The sequence below is a fragment of the Leptosomus discolor genome, chromosome 1 (assembly GCF_034619465.1).
Source record: "Leptosomus discolor isolate bLepDis1 chromosome 1, bLepDis1.hap2, whole genome shotgun sequence".
Lineage (NCBI taxonomy): Eukaryota > Metazoa > Chordata > Aves > Leptosomiformes > Leptosomidae > Leptosomus > Leptosomus discolor.
In genome coordinates, this window is record NC_141391.1 from 206,484,513 (window position 1) to 206,506,326 (window position 21,814).

The 21,814-nt window shown below is 41.6% G+C and overlaps 1 protein-coding gene across 4 annotated transcripts in view; it reads right to left on the bottom strand.

The window, feature by feature from the left end:
* The window catches only part of MAGI2 (membrane associated guanylate kinase, WW and PDZ domain containing 2), a 764,770-nt gene extending 743,323 nt beyond the window's left edge, over nucleotides 1-21,447 (bottom strand). For all 4 annotated transcript variants that reach the window (XM_086474407.1, XM_086474391.1, XM_086474398.1 and 1 more), the window contains exon 1: nucleotides 21,147-21,447. In XM_086474407.1, the coding sequence (XP_086330533.1) occupies nucleotides 21,147-21,447 (301 nt within the window). The remainder of the gene's footprint in view (nucleotides 1-21,146) is intronic.
* Nucleotides 21,448-21,814: the final 367 nt, after the last annotated feature.

Consider the following 21,814-nt stretch of genomic DNA (forward strand, 5'->3'; position numbering starts at 1 on the left):
CCTCATACTGGACATCATGGTAAATAATAAAACGGAAATATAAAGCAGAAATATGGAGTGACTGAAAGTTAATGTTCTGATGGATAATAGTTTGCTTCGCATCAAAGTCAAACATTTTGGTCCTTTTAACTCAATAAAGGGAATTTAACCTAATTTACAGTGGATACATAAAAATTGAAAAAAAAAAAAAATTAGAAAATATCTATCTTCCATAACCTCAGATGTTGCCCTGTAAATGGAGTAATGGCAGCCTCTGGTACCTTATCATACAATCAACAAAGTGGAGCATATTGTGTTTTCAGTTTTGTCCATGAATCCAGAGCAATTCTACAGCAGATTTAATCAGGGTTTACTATGTCTTAACTGAGAGCAGATTTTGTCCCCAAACCGTAGGTAGAAAATCTCCAAATTGAAATAATCTATTTCAGCCTGTTTACATCTTATATTTGCTCAGACAGGTGAATTCTTTTCCTTTAAAAGAATTATTCTTTCAAGACTATCCAAATAAACTAACCACAGTTTTGAAAAATCACTTTGAGGCAAAAGAAAAGAAGACTATACCCTGTCTTACCTGACATTTGAGAACAATAAACCCTAGTCCTGCAATCCAGAATACCTAACAAGCTACCGAACAAATCCTAAACAGTTTGAAAGTGCATAAAAGAATCAATATCTTCAGAAAAAATGCTGAGATTCAATCTCTTTAATATAAAACAGAGAGATCAAAGGAGTAACTTACACTTTTCTTTCCAAAACCACTTTCATTTGGAATCAAGTTTAAAACTTCGTTGTGAAGTTAGGCCTTATATTTTTCTTGCCTTATCCTGTACATACCTAGTGCTCCTGAATTTTACAGAAATATTGCAACCACCCTGTAGGAATTGAGCAATTAAAACCAAGCAAACACAGATCAAAAGTTAACAATCAGAAGAATGCCCACAAGTATGAATTTGGATGAAAATTAAGTGCAAAAGCTTAGAAAAGCAAAGAAATACAATGCAGAAAGTAGATTTGTTATATAAAGAAATAACATAGACAAATCATAGAATGGTAAAGCTGTAGAAGAAGAATAACAAAGCAAGATAGAGATGTATTTTTGGCCAGATACCTTCCAAAGTGTTCACTTACCCTCAGAAGAAAAATATAGTGCAAAGATAATAATCACAAACAACATTAACTTCTGCTACTACAGTTCTGTTGGACAGTAAGGAATCAAACTGACTGGAACTGCCCCACAGTCCAAACATTTGGCCATAGCTATTAAATAACTGCATAAATAAAACCTTCAGCACACATGCTACCCTGATGAAAGAAGAAGGGTAAAGCACTCCGTGAGCATCCTCCTTACCTCTCCCAGATAGCAAAGAGAAACCACCCCTCTGGAAAAGTAATAATAGCAGAAAAGACACTTCTCAGCTAAGGGAAGAGACCATATTTGCCACGCACCAAAAAAAAAAAAAAGAAGAAAGACACAGTAAAAAAGATCACTGACTTGATTAGAGTCAAAATTGATGCAGGAAACATCTTGAGCCAGTACATCACACGTAGAGAAAATGAACAAAGACAAAATCACCCTTGAACTAAAAAAACTTTATAGTTTATCTCTTATTTACTCAAGATTTGATTCAGCTTTCAGAGTTTAGTTTTCAAGGGTCAGGTCAATATTGAATAATTAGCAATTACATGTCTCTAAGTTGTATTAGTATGCTACCCTTACTATTATTGCAGACAAATGTGCCACAATTATTAACTGAGTTACCCTCGAACACCTTTCTGAGGAACAGACCTATTATTAGTTTAATACTCTATATGATTTTATTATCATTGGGGAACTAAGGCAGAGAGACTGAGAAATTTATTTAAGGTTTCTAGAGAACCAGACAGAGCCCAGATCTCCTGACTGCTTGCCAATTGCATAATCTACTTAAATGCATTAAAACCTACATCACCACACTTTTCAAGCACCTCATTGAAAATACTGAAACTACCTGTACATTTGTCACTTGAAAACAGGTAACAAACAGAGTACTGACATTATCATATCTCAGTGCTGTATCAAATGAGGTATGTCACAAACCACTGTTCTTTGGCCATGACTATGAAACACAGACCCCTCTACATATACAGCTGCACACACGTAACTACAAAAGTGAATTTTCAAAAAGTGATGTACCGGTCTGCCTTCGTATGGTAAGGAGTGGTTATGCAGCCTATCTCCAACCCTTCCTCCATCACCCAGATGCCCCCAGACGGCACCAGCACTGCTCTCCCCTCTCAGCAGCAGCCGGCCCCAGGCAGAAGCACCCTGGTTCCCTTCACCTGTATATGTGGCTGATGAGCTGCAGCAGAGACATCCACAGTCTCCACCAGCTGCAAGCTAAACATTGCTGTCAGGTTTTTAAAGCGTCACATCATCTGTAATGGATTAATACTGGTTTTAATTATGGAGTCTCCCAACCCTCTTCTGAATACTGCAAATTTTTATTTTAACTTCCCTTCTCTTTGTTCTTTTCTCTCTTAGGGTTTGTTTGGTTCGGGTTTTGTTGTTCGGTTTTTTGAGGGGGTGAGAGGTGTTTATATCTTTACTCCTTGAGACAGTATCTTTATCAATACTGAACTTTTCAGGAGTACATCCATTAAACGCCATGGATAGTAACAGCATAAAGCTTCATATATTGAGTATTCTGGCATTTGAGCTATAGAATAACACAGATACTTAAAAAACAGGGTAGAAGTGTGAAAAGAGCTAAGAGCTCCAACATCTTTGAAACACAGTGAGATTATGCATGTTACTCCTTTCAAATCACAGGACTGAAGACTGTGATACAGAAAAGTGTTTATCTGATCAATGCTGAACACATTCCAATGTACCAGTAAGGACTCAAACACATGGAGTTGCCCTGGATCTGCTTCGATATATTACAGAAAAACAGAACCTCTTCCGCTAATAAAATGAAAAAAAAGCATTCCCTAAATCAGAAAACAGTCCACAATAAGAGGATATTTTACATATCATGCTTTTAGTTTAGTTTACATAACATGCTTGGACGAAAAGACAGATTTTGTTTTTTATTTGGAAATCCTTGATTCTGTTGGTTTAAATCAAATTCTTATTAATTTAACTTAACCACTTCTGCATTAAACATAGTTTCTCCAAAGGTTTTTGTTATACAGATTCATTAACATTGGGAGGAATATAGTATTTTTACATTTATTTGATTTCCTCTGCTAAGCTGAGTTACATTGTATGATAAAGGATAACAAACAGCTTTAACAAGCTGTTAAGATGAGATTTTTCAACTAATATCTGCATGTCAATTCTGGCTCACAAGGCACCGTGGCAGAGCCTGCCAAGAGCACTGGCCCCTGCCTCGCTCCCAAAGCCCGTGGGACATGCAGCCTCGCAGCGGGGGAAGCAGCACAGCAAAGAGCTCATCAGTGGGTAAGCCCTTTGGGTCAGCAAGGCGGCTGGCTCGATGCAAAGCCAAAGCCTCAGCACTGGGCTCCAGCAGCGGGTGGGTACATGTGACAGAGCCAGCTCAGGGCAGCACTTCTTCGCAATACTCAGCGTGAAGCCCTTGACGGATTCTCCCTCTTTAGGAGCCAATCCGACTGGAAGGGATGTTGGAGGAAAGAGGAGAGGGGAGGGAAGCAAAGTTCCTCTCTGGAGACGGGCAGCAAGAATGGTGGGGAGCCAGCTGTCCCAGGGCTAAGAGCTCAACTCCCCTCTGTCTCCCATGGTTTCAATAAGCACAAGGAGCTGGAATCGCTGCCCTTGTGGGGCAACCTCCCTCCCTTCTCCCCTCCTGTAGTCATGGTTAGGGCAACAGCTCCAGGCTTCTTCCATTTCCTAGGTTGGGCTGTAGCACAGCCCTTTTCCCCCCCCGCCCCCATGCATGAGAGCCAGGGCTCCGAAGGCAGGACATCTCAAGTTCCCAGTGAAACTTCCCAGCTCTTTCATTAGATGCTGTCCTTCTTAAAAAAACAACTAAAGAGTTCTATGCTAGGACATGTAATCTGAAAAGACTGAAATTCTCATGCAGTAGCACCAGCACTGCGGACTGACAAATCTTTGTAGCCTGTTAAGCAACTCGATGGAATTACTCAGTACTGTCTTCCACTCCTATCTCTTTTTCCTCTTTCCTCACTTTTCTTTGCTGGTCAGATTTTTCTTTGTATTTATAACAAGCAATTACAGAAATACCTCTCAAATCTGTCTGAAAACAAGACAATCCAAAATTTCCTTGTTTCATAAACAGTTCTGAGACAGAAACAAATTACAGGCATTGCTTGCGGACAACTTTAGTAAGCCAAACTCAATTATAAACCTTTAAAACACAGCTCTAACACACAGAAATGCAAGATCTACAAACAGCTGATTGGCAATTCTCCTACAAGAGAAACACAAAAAACTCCACACTGTACTATGAACTTGATAATGTTGATGTGAAAGTGCCCTGAGTAGTTGATATCGGCACATGAAAATAAAGCAAAGCTCAGCAAGACACATGAAATTCATGGATTTCCAACGTAATTCCAAGCAGTACAGCATAAATCAGCATGGGCATGTAATTCTTGGCTGTCTTGTTTTGACATAAGCGAAGCAGAAATTATGTGGTGTTGCAGGTGCTTTGCAAGCAAACATGACACCCAGCTGATTGTTAACAGGCAAACATTTTTCAAAGGAAAATGAGCTGAAGGAAGATCTCCAAGCTGACTAATAAAAAACTCCAGGTGGAAGTAGTTATGACCATCCCTGGGCTGGAGCAGTCAGAAGCGATGGCATTATGTTAGGATGGCCCTGGAAACAAGGTGCTTCTAGGGGAACAAGGAGCAGGCTCCAGCAGGGCCGTGAAGCATTTCTGGGGATGACAGTCATTTCCAGCTGGGCCAGTCACTGGGCTGCTCAGCATGGGCAACTCCATTTGGCTCAGATGCTGTAAGAAATGTGTATCTCACCCTGAAAGTTACCGAACACCTGCAATTTATGCTGAGAAATCTGCAGTTTCTAGCACCTCAAAGCCAAATTCTAAAGTTAGAATTTTTGTTAATCAAATTGATTATTTCATTTACCAAATGTAGGGGTTTCTTTGGTTCCTATACAAAAGGCCAAATGTGTAAAATACCTTTAGGACTTAAAGATTGAGCCTCTTTGCTATAAGTCCCTTTTACTATTGAAGATAGGTTTTACATAAAATTCAAATAATTCAGAGCAGTCCAACAGCCCTTGCAGTGTGCAGGTTAGAGTAGCAAGCAGGAAAAAAGGACTAGAAAAAAAATCTGATATTTTTAAAGTCATCTATACTTCGTAATAAAATTTAACCACCTAATTTAAAAAATAATTACTTCAAATTCAACAGATATGTTCTTCATAACAGAAAAATATAAAAAAATCAATCTAAAATATAAAAAGGTATCCTTGACTTGCAGACCTGGATGAATCATCTTGGTTGGATTTTTCTTCCCCTCTCTTTTCTGCTACTACTCTGAAAAACTCTTGCATGCATTGTAGGTCCACCCTCCCTAACTGCAGGCTGTTTTCAGGAGACAGCAGTACCTGTAGCTGCCAGCCCAAGGGCGGGGCGGGAGGGGGAATTAAAAAAGGCTATAGAGACACAGAGGCTAGGCTGTTCCTGGATTTGATCAGAAATTGCCTCTCAGCAGTGACATACAACCCTGTTTTCAGGCAAAACATGAATAAACATGTGCAGAAACTTTTGACCCTGAGCAATTCCACACTAGTTTTGTGATCCATCAGATCTCAGAAGATAAACATGATGAGATGTGGTTGGCTCTTACTGGGAAGGTTCTGAACAGGAACTTAAAAGCTGCAACTAGTTGGTGACTGAGTAGATGGCATTCTTCTGTGCATAACCTGTGTCCAAGCAACGTATCAGAAAGGACTTGTTCTCAATTTAGACACATATAAACAAGCTAAGAAAGACTGGTCAGAAAACAAGGACTCTGCTTAAAAAAAAACTTGAAGGGTTGACATTTGGTTTCATTTTGTACTTTTAAAAGATAAAATGGAAGAGAAAGAAGGAAATCTTTCAAGTATTATTTGAGGAATTCCTACCCAAGTGTAGTCCTGCATCAAGGTTCACTGGAGAGTACCGTACAGACCTGCTCCACAGGATGGTCTCTGAGTCATAGGAGCCCATTTCGGTTACCTGCTTGCAAGCGTGTCTTCAGGGACAGTTTTATGGTGCCCCATATGACATTCCCAGAAGGAAAGCTCAGGTCCCCTAACACCCAGACAGCTATCCCCTACTCACTCATCTGTTTTGGGATGTGGTCAGGCCCAGCACTCTGTGCAGCTTCAGCTATCCCATCGTGATGACAGTGGGAGACACATACACAAGAAAAAACTCAGTATTCCCCAGCGCAGGATGACCCCAGCGCCCTTGAAACACAGACATTTTCATCTCCTGCTACAAGGACATGCGGCATGCCTGAACAGCCCAAATTCAGGACAGCAAAGAACTGATGATAGTCCTCGGAGGTGAATGATTCCAGTGCTACTCTGTCAAGTACAGCTTGGACCTTTTCTTTACAGGAGTATGGACTGTTAGCTCTGGCTCCTGAGCCAAAGTCCAGCGCGTCTCACCTATTCCCTGGTGATATTGGCTGCACAGAACATTACGTGTTTTCTGCACCAAATTGTTGCATAGTATCACCCTGCACTGTGAACCAGCTGCCTTTTTTCAGGCCAGAGATGTCAGCTTTTCAAGGTTTCCTTTGTCCTTGGCCCTACAAATGACCGCACCTGTAAAAAGCCTTGATGAATTAATAACGCAAACACAGGGTAACAGTGTGCTCATGATCAACTTCAGGACCAAAGTCCTATCAGACTAACTACATAACGAAGGGTACTGTACAACAAGCAGTACTATGTGGTTGTCAAAAGGAGACACGAGTTTTTTTCATCAGTTCAGGTGTCCATAATGTGCTACACTTCCTTGTGCCAGTTTTATTTAAAAGACCTAGAAGTACTGTGGTACATAAAAGGGGATTAAAAGAAGGATTGAAGAACCTCAGCTGGATGTCATCCCTAATGTTACGCAACTCCTTTCTCCTGAAAAAGGAGGGCGGATTCGGCAAGACCTAAGTCTCATTGCTTGTACAAGGCAAAATCCTACTTCAATCTCTAACTGATCATCTCTCTAACTCTGCACAGGCCCCAGGCACTGAGAGGACACAGAGACCTTCTAGAGGACCCTCACAGTGAAACACTCCAGAAGCTCAGGCAGACATTCCTCACACCAGGTAAGTGCTAGGGAGTCCCCCCACCCTTTCCTTCGTGTCAGCCTCTCCAAGAGGAGTGGGAGGGAAGAGTTTCCAGTAAGAAGTGAGAAACCGATGCCAAAGAGGAGGTGAAAGCACAAAGAGGGACCAACAGCCCTCCATACAGGGACAAAAGCACAGAGCCACAACGTATAAACGTTGGTGTAACTGCAACTGAAATGGCCTTAACAGAGCCCTGCCTAAGACTACCAGATGTCCTCATACCATCAGGACAGTCTCACTTCTGCGTGATTCCTCAGTAATTTGGAGGGATGTCACCTGACAACTCTAAACCTTAGCCCTAACTTTTTGCAAGTTGGGGTAAATACAGGATTCTGCCTATAACCCCACCCAGTTTGGGTCAAAAGACGACAACATCAGGGCTCTGAAAGAAGCCACTATCCAGCAAAGTTGATCTGAAGTCCCCCAGCATTATGAAAAGTGAGAGGTTACCTCTAGGTTTTTAGTTAGTATTTTGTACGTGTCACTTGGCAAACCCAACTTTGCCTGTGGCAACATTTTTTAGGGCTTGTCATATTTCCAAAACAAATGAGGAGTTTTTAAAAGCAAAAAGAAAAGGAAAAAAAAAACACAACGCCCCAAAAGACCCACACACAAATTATTTATAATTTGCCACTCGTCAGGCAGTGGCTTTAACAGGCCAGAAGAATTTTATTAAATGTCTCATACAGTATGCTTGATGTACATACATGTCCAATTAGCACTGCAAACAAACATAAATATCTCATTAAAATACATAAATACATATTACTTTCGTTTCCTACACTTTACCATTTCCAATATATTTCTGAAACATGTTTTATTTTAGGAGACAACACTCCATCACACTCTCTCCTCTGTACAGACCTTTGCACACTTGTGCTTCTTTGTTATTGACAAAGCTTCTGCTTTACATGGGATTTGTCATGGAATTTAAAACAAATACCTACAAAAATATTTTTCTCAAGCAATCAATAGAAATGCTTATTGAACAGGAGAGGGTTTTTTTCGGCAGTTTGTCTGCCTTTACTTGGATGCAGTACTGCTTGCACAGACTTTTAAATTACATTGCAGGGTTCTTCGCTCTGTTATTGATTGATCTGAGACTTTTGGCAAGTCATTTCACCACCGTGCGGTTCTGCCTCTTCCTACCTATCCGCTGTGTCTAATTAGCCTTTATAAACCCTTTGGGGCACTGACTGTTTCTCACTGCCAGCCTGTAGTACCTGTCTACACGGGATCCGATTTCAGTTGTCTTGATGGACTAACAAAAACATTCATGTTTAAAGACATTAATTTTTTAAAGAATAAAAAGAAAAAAACCTAAGGAATTGCATTGGAGAAATACAGTGCCAAACGCATTGGTAAACCACATATATTTAGACAGATCCTTTCTAAAAAGCTAGACAGGCTTTAAACAACACTAAAAAACCCCTAAAAAGACAGCACACATGATGAAAATATGATCACTACAATTGTGAAACTCAGTAATTTCCCAAGAGTTTTTAAGAACAATATCTCATAGCCTAGATCAGGAGGCCAAAGATGTGAGGAAGTTTTATGCAGTCCCAGCTTCCCTCCCCACACTGAAATTCATGGAGGTTGGTGAGGACACCAAGGGTAACTCCCTGTTGGTGGAGTCTGAATAAGCTCTTTTTGTAAAGGATTTTTAGAATCTGGAAGCTATTCAGATAGTTTAATAACAAGAGTAATATCAGTGTCTAGAGGGACACATGTGAAAACTTCCTGTTTTAATGTGTCAGCTGAAAATCTCTTTCCCAGCAGCATCCTCCTCACTAGCTGGCCAACAATGTGCAGATATAGAGGGAGGAATTCTGCAGCTCACTGCAACCAATTCCTACAGAATTTTTGAGAAAGTTGCTTACTACTTACTAGAAACCTACTTAATATTGACCCAAAAGAACACTATTGTATCCCAACTGGATCTGCTACATTTCCTAAGAGAAACTAATACTGTTCTGGTCACATGCAGGAGGTGGTTTCTCAGGTATGCCAAAGGAAAAAAAAAAAAATCTTGTTTCTCCAACTTTTACATTGAGAAACGTTAATTTTATTACCCTTAAAACAGACACATGGACATGAATCCCTATGATGGCAAAGCAGCTGTCACACTTCTGCAAGTCAGATTAATTGTACACAAACCCCTACAATATTTCACACATATTGAAAGGAGACATTTTTAAATTTTACGGGTTCATCTGTTCTGAAGAGTATTTCAGTACATAAGTACCACAGGCATAACATAAAAACTCAACATAAATATGAATCCAGAAGATCTTTTAATTAATATTTTAATTACTGACTTTTATTTTTAATTAAGAGAACTCAATATCTTTGATTTTGCTTTGGTTTCCCAACAAAACCTCCAGTGCTGTGATGCATTCTTTTCCTGAAATCTTTTATGCTGTTCTTACTGTAAAATGACCAAATAGAGTGAATGTTGAAAAAGCTCTTTTTACTGGCTTATCAGAAATTCCAGTAATTCTTCTAGAAGATTACAGGGGGGAAATGTTCTTCCACAAGTAAATGGAGCAGAAAAAAAGAAAAACTAAATTCTTCGGGAAATTTATTCTCTGTATACAGTATAGCTAAGTTTTTTCTGAACAGGCTAAACTAGCAGTACCTGTAATGGAAACACCATGAGACAACAGACCAACAATAACAGAAGCTCCACATTAACCATAACTAGGTATCTTCTCTTAAATCATATTGCTGAACTTTCATCCACTTTACAGCTTCTATCACCAAGACTGAAATATTGCCAATTTGAGTTGCAGGTCCTATGTCAAAATGATCCAGAATATTTCCAATAACTATTACCAAGAAAGTCATTATGGCTAACTCTGAATTGAATGTGAATACTTCCTTACATTGCCATAGAAACTAGAGACTCCCAACTTTAAATTGTCATGCTGGCTGCTATATCAAAACAGCAGTTCCTCTCACCAAAAGGTTTCAGACTTTATGCATGAGACAACACACAGATATAACAAACGCACATGGAAAGAGAAATCAGAAAGACCAGCAAAACCAATCACTGTCAATATAACGAACAGAAATCACAGCGCACCACCTAATACTGTCAAGTGCAGAGCAGGCATCTCAGTGGAACTGAGCTTCAAGGAGAGCTGTGAAAAAGAACAGTGCAGTGCAGGAAATCCGGGGGGTAACTACCTAAGCAAAGCACATGATGGTTTATACTGAAAAAGTGTTCACCTCCTGCCTCAATCTGCTACAAGAGTTTAGCAGCTACTGCCTTTCCCACTCCACAAGGATTACACTTCATTGATGGGAGCACCTTGGCACCTCGGCACTTATCAAGTTTGCAACAGGACTCTGCGACACTTTGACATATAAAATGCTGTTCTTATAAAAATACAAGGACAGAGAATTAAAATATAATGGGATTAATCCTTGCTTATACTAATGTACCATTTTGGAAGTGTAAGACAGGCTTATGTGACATTTATTAACGCAAATTTACCACAAAGAAGGACTTAGTAAGGAAATAACAGAAACCAACACAGCCATTTCATTTCATACTAGTTAAAGAAACAGCCATGTGAATGCAACACGTTGGAAACTATTCAGTATAAATCAGATGGGGTACAAATAGCACCATTCCTCCACTTTCAATCTGAGTTATAAGAACTTAGATGTGAAACAGCTGTCCTGGAATAAGACTGATGCCTTTATTTTGTTTCCTTCCAGCTTCTGTAACATGAGTTAGGTGTGGCTTTATGAAATGGACATATTTTATCTGAAATATGGAGATTAATTCATGATTGCCATGAAGGAAACAAAGCTGGAAGAATTTTATTTTAATTAAAAAACCCCCACACCAGAAAATGTACAATTTAAAAAAACATATTCCACATTTCATTCTGACAAATGCAAGGACACTGTGAGATATGAAAATACCAAGATTAAATAAGTAAGTGACAAAAAACAACTTGTACCTGTTTCCAGGAAGAATTTCCACACTGGAATACTAGTGTTACATTAACACAGCTACACAATTTAGTTGCTAGTATACAGCACAGAAAATTTTGCTCATTATATACCTACTATTATTTTCCAGTTGTTCTGCTATTCACAGCAGATCTATCAGCACTACTCATAACTATAAAATCTATTTCTAGTTCTTTTCTTTTTTCTCTGCACACTGAGGACACAGTATTTCTTCTATTCTGAGTTTTTAAAAACAAACAAACAAACTCCCTATGACTCTGCAGATAGCAAGTGATCTACACATCCTCGGTGTCTGACCTAACAGACTTTTAAAGGAAAACTCTGGCACCTAGTGTGATAATCTGGGGACTCTGCAAACAGTTTAATACTTCTGGGTAATTCAAAGAAATTACTGCCATCGCTGGCTATAGAGACTACCATATGTTGTCAAGGCTGTGTCACGTATCTCCCAGACCAGGGACAATGGGAGATTGTTATTACCAGGCTTGCTCCCATCAGAACAGGCATGATCTGGAATCCTGGAATGACAAAATTCTGGGTCAAAACAAGTTTCTACATGCTTTCTGAAGTAAATTTAAGCATAGAGGGTAGAAATATCTTACTGGCAGAATAAACTAGTTGGTGCTAAGGCCAGGCCTGAAGATGCACTACCTGAAAGAGTCAAGGTGAATTCCAGGGATATAGGAAGCCCTGAACAAAGATGCTTCAGTAGCAGAAAAGCCAAGGAGCAGGCAAGGAAGAAGGACACTTCAACAGGTAGGGCTCCATGGTTTGTAAGAAAGAAAATGTATATGGGGGAGCTCCTTGAAGAACATTGATCTGAACCAAGGATAATTCAAGAGAGTCAGAAAAAAAGTGATATAGATAGAAAAGGAGGCATTATTTCACGTATGGATTTTTTTCTGGTAGTGGACACAGCCACTCTGTTTTGTCTGGAAATCATACAACACATGCATGTTTGGTTTTTTCTTCCATTTTCACACGGTCTTGAACATCTGAACTGTAACCCTCATTTCCCAGGGTCAGGGGTCTGAAAAGAAAGGTGCAGAAGTTACTTAGTGTTTGTAGGCCAGCCCTTCTTCTGAAGGTCAATGACACTACAACCCTTTTGGTACCAGAAAAGGAGGATGCAGAAAGTAAGCAACAGAGGTCAAGGTGCCGCCTCAGCAGCAAGGGACCCAGCATGCAGCTCTGGCGTGATGGTAACTAAACGCTACCTGGTAAATCTCCATTTTTGTAGGACTGTCACACACATATGAAAGTCATCCTACACAAATATGTCACCCAAAACATATGTGTTTCTCCCCCATTTCCCAGGGAGCACTATTGTTTCACCCTTTGGTGAGAACTTGGTCAGAAACACAGATGCATTAAGAACAACTCATGATTTCAACTAAAGAAGAAGGAATACATTTTTTTGGTTGGAATGAGTCACTTGGGTGTATTTTAGAGGGCCAGCTTTAGCTCAGCATTCTCCTGTAGAAACTGGCTGCTCATGGCTTGGATAGGCGTAGTCTTCGCTGGGTAAAAAACGGGCTGGATGGCCTGGCCCAAAGAGTTGTGGTGAATGGAGTTCAATCCAGCTGACAGCTGGTCACAAGCAATGTTCCCCAGCGCTCAGTACTGGGACCAGTTCTGTTTAATATATTTATCAATGATCTGGATGAGGAGATTGAGTGCTCCCTCAGAAAGTTTGCAGACAACACCAAGTTGGGCAGGAGTGTTGATCTGCTTGACGGTAGGAAGGCTCTGCAGAGGAATCTGGACAGGCTGGATCGATGGGCTGAGGTCAACTGTATGAGGGTCAACAAGGCCAAGGGCCAGGTCCTCCACATGGGCCACAACAACCCCCTGCAGTGCTACAGGCTTGGAGACGAGTGGCTGGAAAGCTGCCCAGCGGAAAAGGACCTGGGAGTGTTGGTCAACAGCCAGCTGAACATGAGCCAGCAGTGTGCCCAGGTGGCCAAAAAGGCCAACAGCATCCTGGCCTGTATCAGAAATACTGTGGCCAGCAGGAGTAGGGAAGGGATTGTGGCCCTGTACTCGGCACTGGTGAGGCCACATCTCAAATGCTGTGTGCAGTTTTGGGCCCCTCACTACAAGAAGGACATTGAGGTGCTGGAGCATGTCCAGAGAAGGGCAACGAAGCTGGTGAGGGGTCTGGAAAACAGGTCTTGTGAGGAGCAGCTGAGGGAACTGGGGTTGTTTAGTCTGGAGAAGAGGAGGCTGAGCGGAGACCTTATTGCTCTCTACAACTACCTGAGAGGAGGTTGTAGTGAGGTGGCGGCTGGTCTCTTCTCCTAAGTAACTAATGACAGGACAAGAGGAAAATGCTTCAAGTTGTGGCAGGGGAGATTTAGACTGGATATTAGGAAGACTTTCTTTACTGAAAGAGTGGTCAAACATTGGAACAGGCTGCCCAGGGAAGTGGTGGAGTCACAATCCCTGGCGGTATTTAAAAGACATGTAGATGTGGTGCTTAGGGACATGGTTTAGTGGTGGACTTGGCAACGGTAGGTTAGACTCGATGATCTTAAAGGTCTTTTTCAACCTAAATGATTCCATGATTCTGTAATTCTACGGTTTCAACATATTTCGAGGAACTAAGACAGACCTAGGAAATGCACATTCCCTGTGCTGATTTTCCCTGTGCTGGAGAGTCTTCCCTGGGCTGTACAGTCTCTCTCGAATATGACAGAACATGTGATTTCTAAACCAGTCTAATAATCTCTGAATTTTTTTCCTGGGACTTTCTCTCCCACATTTTACTTCCTTCATTTTGTTCCTTGTCTTATTTTCCTTCATCTTGAGTTCATGTATCGTGGAAATAATCAAAGACATCCAGGAAAAATGTCTGAAGCTGATAAATAGAGTGAAACTGCATTATTCATATATTACTAATCATAACCTATATATGAACAAGACCACACCTGGAAGTGCTGTGTTGACAGCAACATACCTTTTGATTAAGCTGTCTGGATCCTAGCAATCTGCCTGTGCTGAGAGTTCAGAAATAATGCATTTGTGGTTCATTTACACACTGTAGAAAGGGTAAATACATAGCAGATATATACAAACAACAGCCTTCTGTCAACTCCACTTCTAGTGAAGAGTCCAAATTACGGATAGGAGGTTTGAATAAATTAGACTTTTTAGGCTAATGTTAAAAGAACATTCGAACTACAATCATTGTTTTAGAGATTATCAGTTACCAATGAGGATTTTTGTTCAGTTTAGGAATGACAGATAAAGTTCATTTTTGTTAAATCCCTTCACTCTCTCCTTTTGCTCTTGCTTCTGTCTGCCATTCCACTTTCCATTATGGTAGCTTCAGCCTACAGTGAGAGAGCCATACAAATGGCCAGCAAAAGTATTATACCTTCTTACTGGATAGATTTCCATGAGGTTGAAAGAAAGCTGATTTGCAACATATTAGGTGTGCTGGGGAGATACCGTTGGGATCGCAGCCCCCGTGGTTTTAGAAAATTCAGTTAAGGCCAGCATTGCAATGACATTCAGCAACAGAAACCATAAATAGGCACTTTGCTACTGAAATCAATACCTTCAAACTCTGCGCTATAGACTGCACCTGCTTGGGTAGGCATCTAGTCAATCTTATTCTAAATTTTATGATAAATTTATTTCCTACTGTAGAATATTGTTCTTTACTGCACATTGCTTGGCCACCAGAGTGAAAGGGTTCATTTTAACTACCACACGTATATGCATCCAAATTTGTATGAAAAACATTCTAGATTAGTACTGTAGCCCATAAGTATCATTATAATTTATATTATCATGTGGCAATACTATACAAAGTCTCACAGACTCTCAATCTACAGATAAAAGGTCCTACCTATAGCACGCTCTCTCAAAAAAATACAGATGTGTCTATATTCTCATGCATTTATAAACACGTATGTATGGAAGAAAAAAAAAATACTTCAAGAATGTTAGCACAGTCAAGCAATAGCACTATGTTCTTCAACCATTGCCCTGATGCTCTCCAGCAAACAAGTTTCCCCTTTTTTTTTGTTTATACCGATATGAGGAAGAGAAGAAAAAGAAACATCTGCTTCTACAACTACTGCAGCACTTTCCTCTCCATCATCCTTTCTAAATCACAGTTACGACCACCTCCTCACATAAATCTCTTCTGAAGGAGCATTTTTTCCATGTAAACACCGCTTCTTATATGCAAAAAATGTATATTAATGATTTGTCAACTCTTTCATATCATGAAAGGAGCCCCTCATCTATAAGAAGCAAGGAGAGTATCACGGACACTGAAAGCAAAAGCTCAGAATCCATCTTTCACAAAATGCTGAATTAATGCAGGTGAGGTTTCAGGATGCATAAAACGAGGGAGATGCAATTTTGCCCCTTCATACCAGTACTTTCCTTTGATGTCAACAGTATTAACAGATGGACAAGTGTTAGTGAGATGAACTTTACCATATGCGACTCAACAGAACTACGCAGAGCACGCTCAATTATTTCATTTCTTCAAGGAAATGATGCACTAACAAAGTCATGGCCCCATCCTTTAATGGCACATTTGTAATTCTCAGAGAAGGAAGAAGAGTGATGAATATAATCCTACTGCCAGTGAACACACAGAGTTCATGACATGAAACATCACAATCTCTCTGGAGGAGCTGAAGAATAAATCACCGGCTACATGAGTCAGAAGTCAGCTTCAATAGTCTTTAAATTAAGATGGACAAGCATAAGAGTGACATAAAGTAATGGTAAAAAGAGAACTCTGAATTTTATTTCTAGAATTAGTAAAATCCTAAGGAGCACAAGTTAGGAAAAAGGAGTAGGTCTGAAGTACAGTTTATTTTCAAAAACTATCTTTGCATTATATACCAGAAGTGCAACCATGCAGGCTTTCATAATTTGGGTTTTGTTTTTGCAAGACCCTTGTGATATTTTTTTTTTTGGGGGGGGGGAAGATGCAGCTTTCTATTGTAAAATATTGTTCCTTATATTAGTGAAGAAAATGTTATCCAACATTCACATCTTGGAAGACAGTGTATATTGATACCCAGGAAGAAAAAAAAAAAAACAGAAAACAAAACACAAAAAGACAGTCTGTATGCACAGAGTATTTTAATGAACATCGAAGAGAATTATTGATGAACTTAAATAACCAAAGCAATTTCTTAAATCCATAACTACACGTGTGTATGAAAAAGTCTGTAGGAAAATAGTAATATTTTAACTAGTTGATATGGTATTTACATGTGCAGGGAAAACCTTTAGAAAACAAAACATTTCTGTACTTCTTTGTTAAAAGTCTTGTCACAGCCTTTTAAAGAAAACAGAAGTTAACTGCAAGCCACGTTTTAATTGCAAAACTCACGGATGAACTGATTAAGGAAAAAACAAAACAAAACAAAACAAAAACACTACAAGGCTACTAAATCCCTGAGCCACAAATCACTGGGTGCTGGGACAGTACTGTCCTGTCCTTATACCCTTTGCTGGGAAACCACTGTCACCACTACCAGGAACAGGACGTGGAAGATGCAGACCTGCAGTCTGCCCTAACACGGCCACTCTTGTATCCATCCTAACGAGGGTCCAAATCTTTTCCTAACTGGAAAAGCACTTGCAAATATGCCCAAGTCAATCTACAGTCAGCAAAACATTTTAGCATATGCTTACTCTTAAGTAAATGATTAGACTGAGAAAGTAAAACTGGTTTTAAGTCCCTCCTTACATTATGTGTATTAAATGCCTTTTTGCATAAGGAGATAAAGCATTACGGGTTGAAACATAAAGTCCGATGATTTAGGGTCAAATCAGAGACATTATAAAGTGTCAATATAAAGTATCAATGTTATTCATATTTCATATGGTTTAAACACTTCTAAAAGCAAACTGAATTGTTCAGTTAGTCAGATCACTTGGTTACTTAGTATGTCCAAACCATTTTCCTCGAGGAAGGAACCCAAACAATTCTATGAAAGCTCCTGAGTTCTGAAATCCACGTTCTCAGACCGTTCATTGGGATTCTGCAGAGGGCATCTGTGGAAGTTTATAGCTCTATGCAAAGAACAAGGATCCTGGATTATGCAGTACAACTGAGTGGGCTGTTCCTGCAACCCTTCAAACAAAAACCAAAGCTGTACTGGAGTCTGTGCACATCATGGGCCTGTGTCGCCTACTGATGGGAATTACGAGAGAATGATACCATGGATCTGAGACAGCAGTGATGAACAGAGTGTGGAACTGGAGACAACATTGCTCCTCACATGACTCTTCCCCGTGTGATTACTTATCCAAATTAGGATGCCTTTCCTTAACACATTGCTACTTTACAACTACGCATCTGTGCATCTGTGGGAAGAAGATAGTACTTAATCTAAACTGTTCTGCATGTAAAAACAATCACATTTTAAATTCAGAGGTATTCCTTTCTGAAACAGTAAGGCTCTTCTCTTCACCAGAGAAAGCAGAAGGTCAGAATGCATAACATTTGCAAATATGCCCGACTAATTTGACTGCTGCACAAAATTCTCCCATTGGAAGGGTACATATTCAAAAAAGCATAGGACTTTTACAGAGGAAATCCTGCCTTCTTTATTTGATGTCAAGGACAGCTTTGACATTGACTTCATCTGGGCCAAGATTTCACCCCGTGTGTTTTAAGAGAAACTCTGTGATTCTGCCAACAGCAGCACAATAAGTGGCTTGCAAAAAAAACCAAAACGTAATTAAAAAAACCAAGCAGGAAATAGTTCTCTGCAAACTCTTAAATTAAGATTAAAAAATAATAATGGTTCTTACAATCTTTTCTCCCCATGCAAAACCAGGAAATAATTTCATGCATTAAAACCTCATTTATGGGGTGTCATACTTAGGAGAGTTCTATGGTGGATGGTATCATGGAACTGCTAATTAGTTTCTCATTATGTTTACTCCTCCTGATGATATACAGCAACTCCTACATTATACGACTCTTTTTTCTAAGTTAATATTTTTAGCTCAAGGTGTTCAGCTCACATAAAACAGCAATATTCCACTGGATTTTTTAAAAAAGCCATTTCACCTTGTAATGTGATAAAAGATGAATTATTTCAATATTTCGAAAAGCAGGGTGTTTAATCAAACACAATATAATGAAAAATCATGAAAGTACCTTCATTTTCCACACTTCAAAACAGCTAAGCTAATTCCTGTAAACTGAAATAGCCATTCCCTGATTTCATCTACAAGTGAATTTTCACTGCTGACTTATCAAAACTTCCAAACAAGAGAAATACTCACAGCCTCTTAAGCATCGCATTATAAATAGTCGTGTCCTACCTCCACATTTCTCCCTCTGACTTCATTCCTAGGCAGCACTGAAGAAGCAGCTACAGTCACATGGTGCATTCAAGGTCATGCTATTCTAATTTACAGAGATATCATTGATAAATTAGGCGGAAACAATGATAATGGAGTCATTAACCTTGTTCCAGCACACTAAAGGTGTTTTATAATTAAAAGGAGAACAAAAGTTACAAAAATACACAAAGATTTTATTGCCCAGCTTTTTCTCTCCTACACACTGCTGCAAAGTACTGTTAGGGAATAGTAATTTGTTACTGTAACATAGATGCCTGTGGTCTGTGCTTTGTAACTGAGGAAGGCAGAGATTAAACAGAATTACACCAAAGGAGGAGTCAGGTGGTAAAATACACAAACTGTGGCTCTTTTTTTTTAAAAAAATATAGGAAGTTGGATCCAGAAGGCCTCTCCCTTTGGCGACGTAAAGGACGCTGGAGCACATAAAAAAATCATTCCAGCCAGGAAGTCTCTCAGTCCAAGAATCTATGCAGAACTGTCACTTCCAAACACACAGTCATCTGGCCAGTGCTTTGAGGACTTGCATCAAAAGTGTACTGTGTTAACATACTGAAGTAAAACTCCTCAGAGAGAGAGAGACAGAGAGATAAACTAGGTGAAATTTAGGATTCATCCTCTGTGTCTCATTCAAGAAACTTGCAGTAATCCACGGACTAAGTGCCTGACTAATGTCCCTAATTCACATATGACAGATATCTTTATTAAGGGTGTAAACACTAATGAATCACTGGTGACTGCTTTGACTTACAGAGAAATATTAGAAAAACAGGGAAGAGGTGGGATAGAGACTGTTTCACATAGTAAATGAACATAACCTTAAATTTGCATTATTGTAAAGCATCTACAGTATTTCTGGGGAAAAAAACAAACAAACAAACAAAAACACAAAAAAAGTAAGAATTTAAATAACTTAACAATGTACCCTTCTCTTCTTGACGATTCCACTGCTTTTTGAATCCTGCCACAGTAAGATCACTCACACTAAAATTATTAATAACAAGAGGAAACTAGAGTGCAGGTTTCCTAGAGTTCAGGTGCCCAGAGACGACACTATACTGCAAGACAGAATCCATTATACTCCTTTCTAATCTTCACTTATCACATAAACTATTGTGTCTCCCTGCATTGCCTGACTGTCAAGATACGATCTACAACACATTGCACAACTTACCCAAAAGGACAAATAGAAAAATCCCAGATCGTATCTGTATTTAGAGGTTTGACCTTATGTAGATAACTGAATATATCATAAAGTACATTCTGAAGGCCTGAGTGAAAGTCAAATTCTTTATGCTGATTCTGTCGTGTTTGCATAAACTAATAATTGGAATATCCTTCAAGCATTCAGAAGTATCACAAATGATGATTTAAAGAATAAACTGCCAATTACAATGAGGAAGTTAAATCACAAAATTATACCAGATGTCTGAGGAACTCTCCTCTATGTCCTCTGAGCAAAGGCTGCTGGCTATAGTTATAGAACACAAGCACCTCTGGTGCGTACCATCTAAAATCTTCCCACCGCAGAAACCCCCAAGTTTTCAAAGGCTGAGCTTGCTGCCTGTCTGGAATGCGTACTTTGGCAATACATGTACAGCTGCTGCACCATCCACGTCCAAGGAGCACCTACAGGCTCGGTTCCCAGAGCAGCTCACAGCTCCTGTGCTTCAGAAACGCTGCTGGGGTAGCAGAAACCTCCTTACGAGCGTTCAGCTGCAGATAGCCCAACTCAGTATAGTTTAAAGAGGACAGAAAACAAACAAGTAAACAGCATCTGTGGCGCCTCTTCTCCATTGACTTCCCTGGAAATGCATTAACCTACTACAGTACTTCAAAAAATAAATAAGGGCATCAAAGGAGAGGCAAAAGTAGACCGTTCTCCCGAAAGTTTCTTTCTGCCTCTCCCTCCCACTTTTTCTGAGCTCCCCGTTCCCTAGGATTAGGCGATCGTTTTCACCGGGGATCAAACGAATGCCTGTTCCGCTAATGACACTTAAGAGATGCTAAAGCCGCCCTGAACGCCACCAGGGACCCGGCGCGCCGCGGCAAGCCCCTGCCCCCAAGCCAAGGCTCCCGGAGCGCAGCAAAGCCCAGGGCAAGCCCCGCTCCGCAGCCGTACCCGGCCGTTCCCCTCGGCCCCACCGGCAGCGCCAGCAGCCGCAGCCGGAGAGGCGGCCGGTGCCGGCGGGGCGCGGCGGGCGGTGCCCGGGCGGCGGGTGAGGGATGCGGCGGGGGGGGGGGGGGGGGGGGGCTGCCCGGTGGCGCTGCCGCCCCCCCGTCCCCTCCCGCGGCATGGCGAACCGCTGTCACTGACGCACATTTAATTCGCCCGGCTGCGGGCACCGCGCAGCGCCGCTCGCATCCTCCCCCCCGCCGGCGGGGAGGGGGCGGCTCCGGCGGGGAGGGGGAAAGTCAAACTGCAGCAACAAAGTTGCTCCCCCCAGACCTGCCCCAGCCCCCGGCGGGAGGGGAGGGGGGCGCGGCGGAGGGGGGGCCCGTCCCTGCCTTACCTTGCTTGACGCACTTGAGCCGGATGGGGTCCTTGCAGTGCTTGATCACGGCCAGCACATCCCTGATGGTGAGCCCGGCCACGGGGGTCTCGTTCACCTCCAGCAGGAGCTCCTCCGGCACTAACTTGCTGCCGCCCTCATAGGCCACCTTGCCGGGCTTCACCTCCCCCAGGTAGGGGAACTGCCCGTTCTCGGCGCCCCCCTTCAGCTCGAAGCCCAGCTGCCCCTCCGGGTTCCTCACGATCACGATCTCGTGGACTCGGCTCGTCCAGTGGCTTTTCTTCTTCAAGCCCTTGGACATTGCCGTGGGGATGCTCTGCCCGACTCCCGCCCTGTATGCCGTGCTTCTTCCCTCCCTCCCTCTCTTCCCCCCGCCTCCCCGGGGCAGCCGGGCTCCTCCGGGGCAGGCTCGGAGCGGGCGGGGAGCGGCCGCCGCTGCTGCCGGCCGGCGGGAGGGAGGGCGCGGCGGCCCCGCGGGGCTCGGGAGCTGGGTCGGGGAGCGCCTCTCTGCCCTCTCCGTCCGGCTTTAGCTGATATCCATGGCAGCCGCGGCGGCCGGGACCCTGCCTGTGCGTGGATGTACTAGTTGTAGAGAAACTGGCAGCGGGGAGGGAGGGGAGGAGGGAGAGAGGAGGAGGGAGGGGAGGGACGGCCGCGGCGGGGGGAGG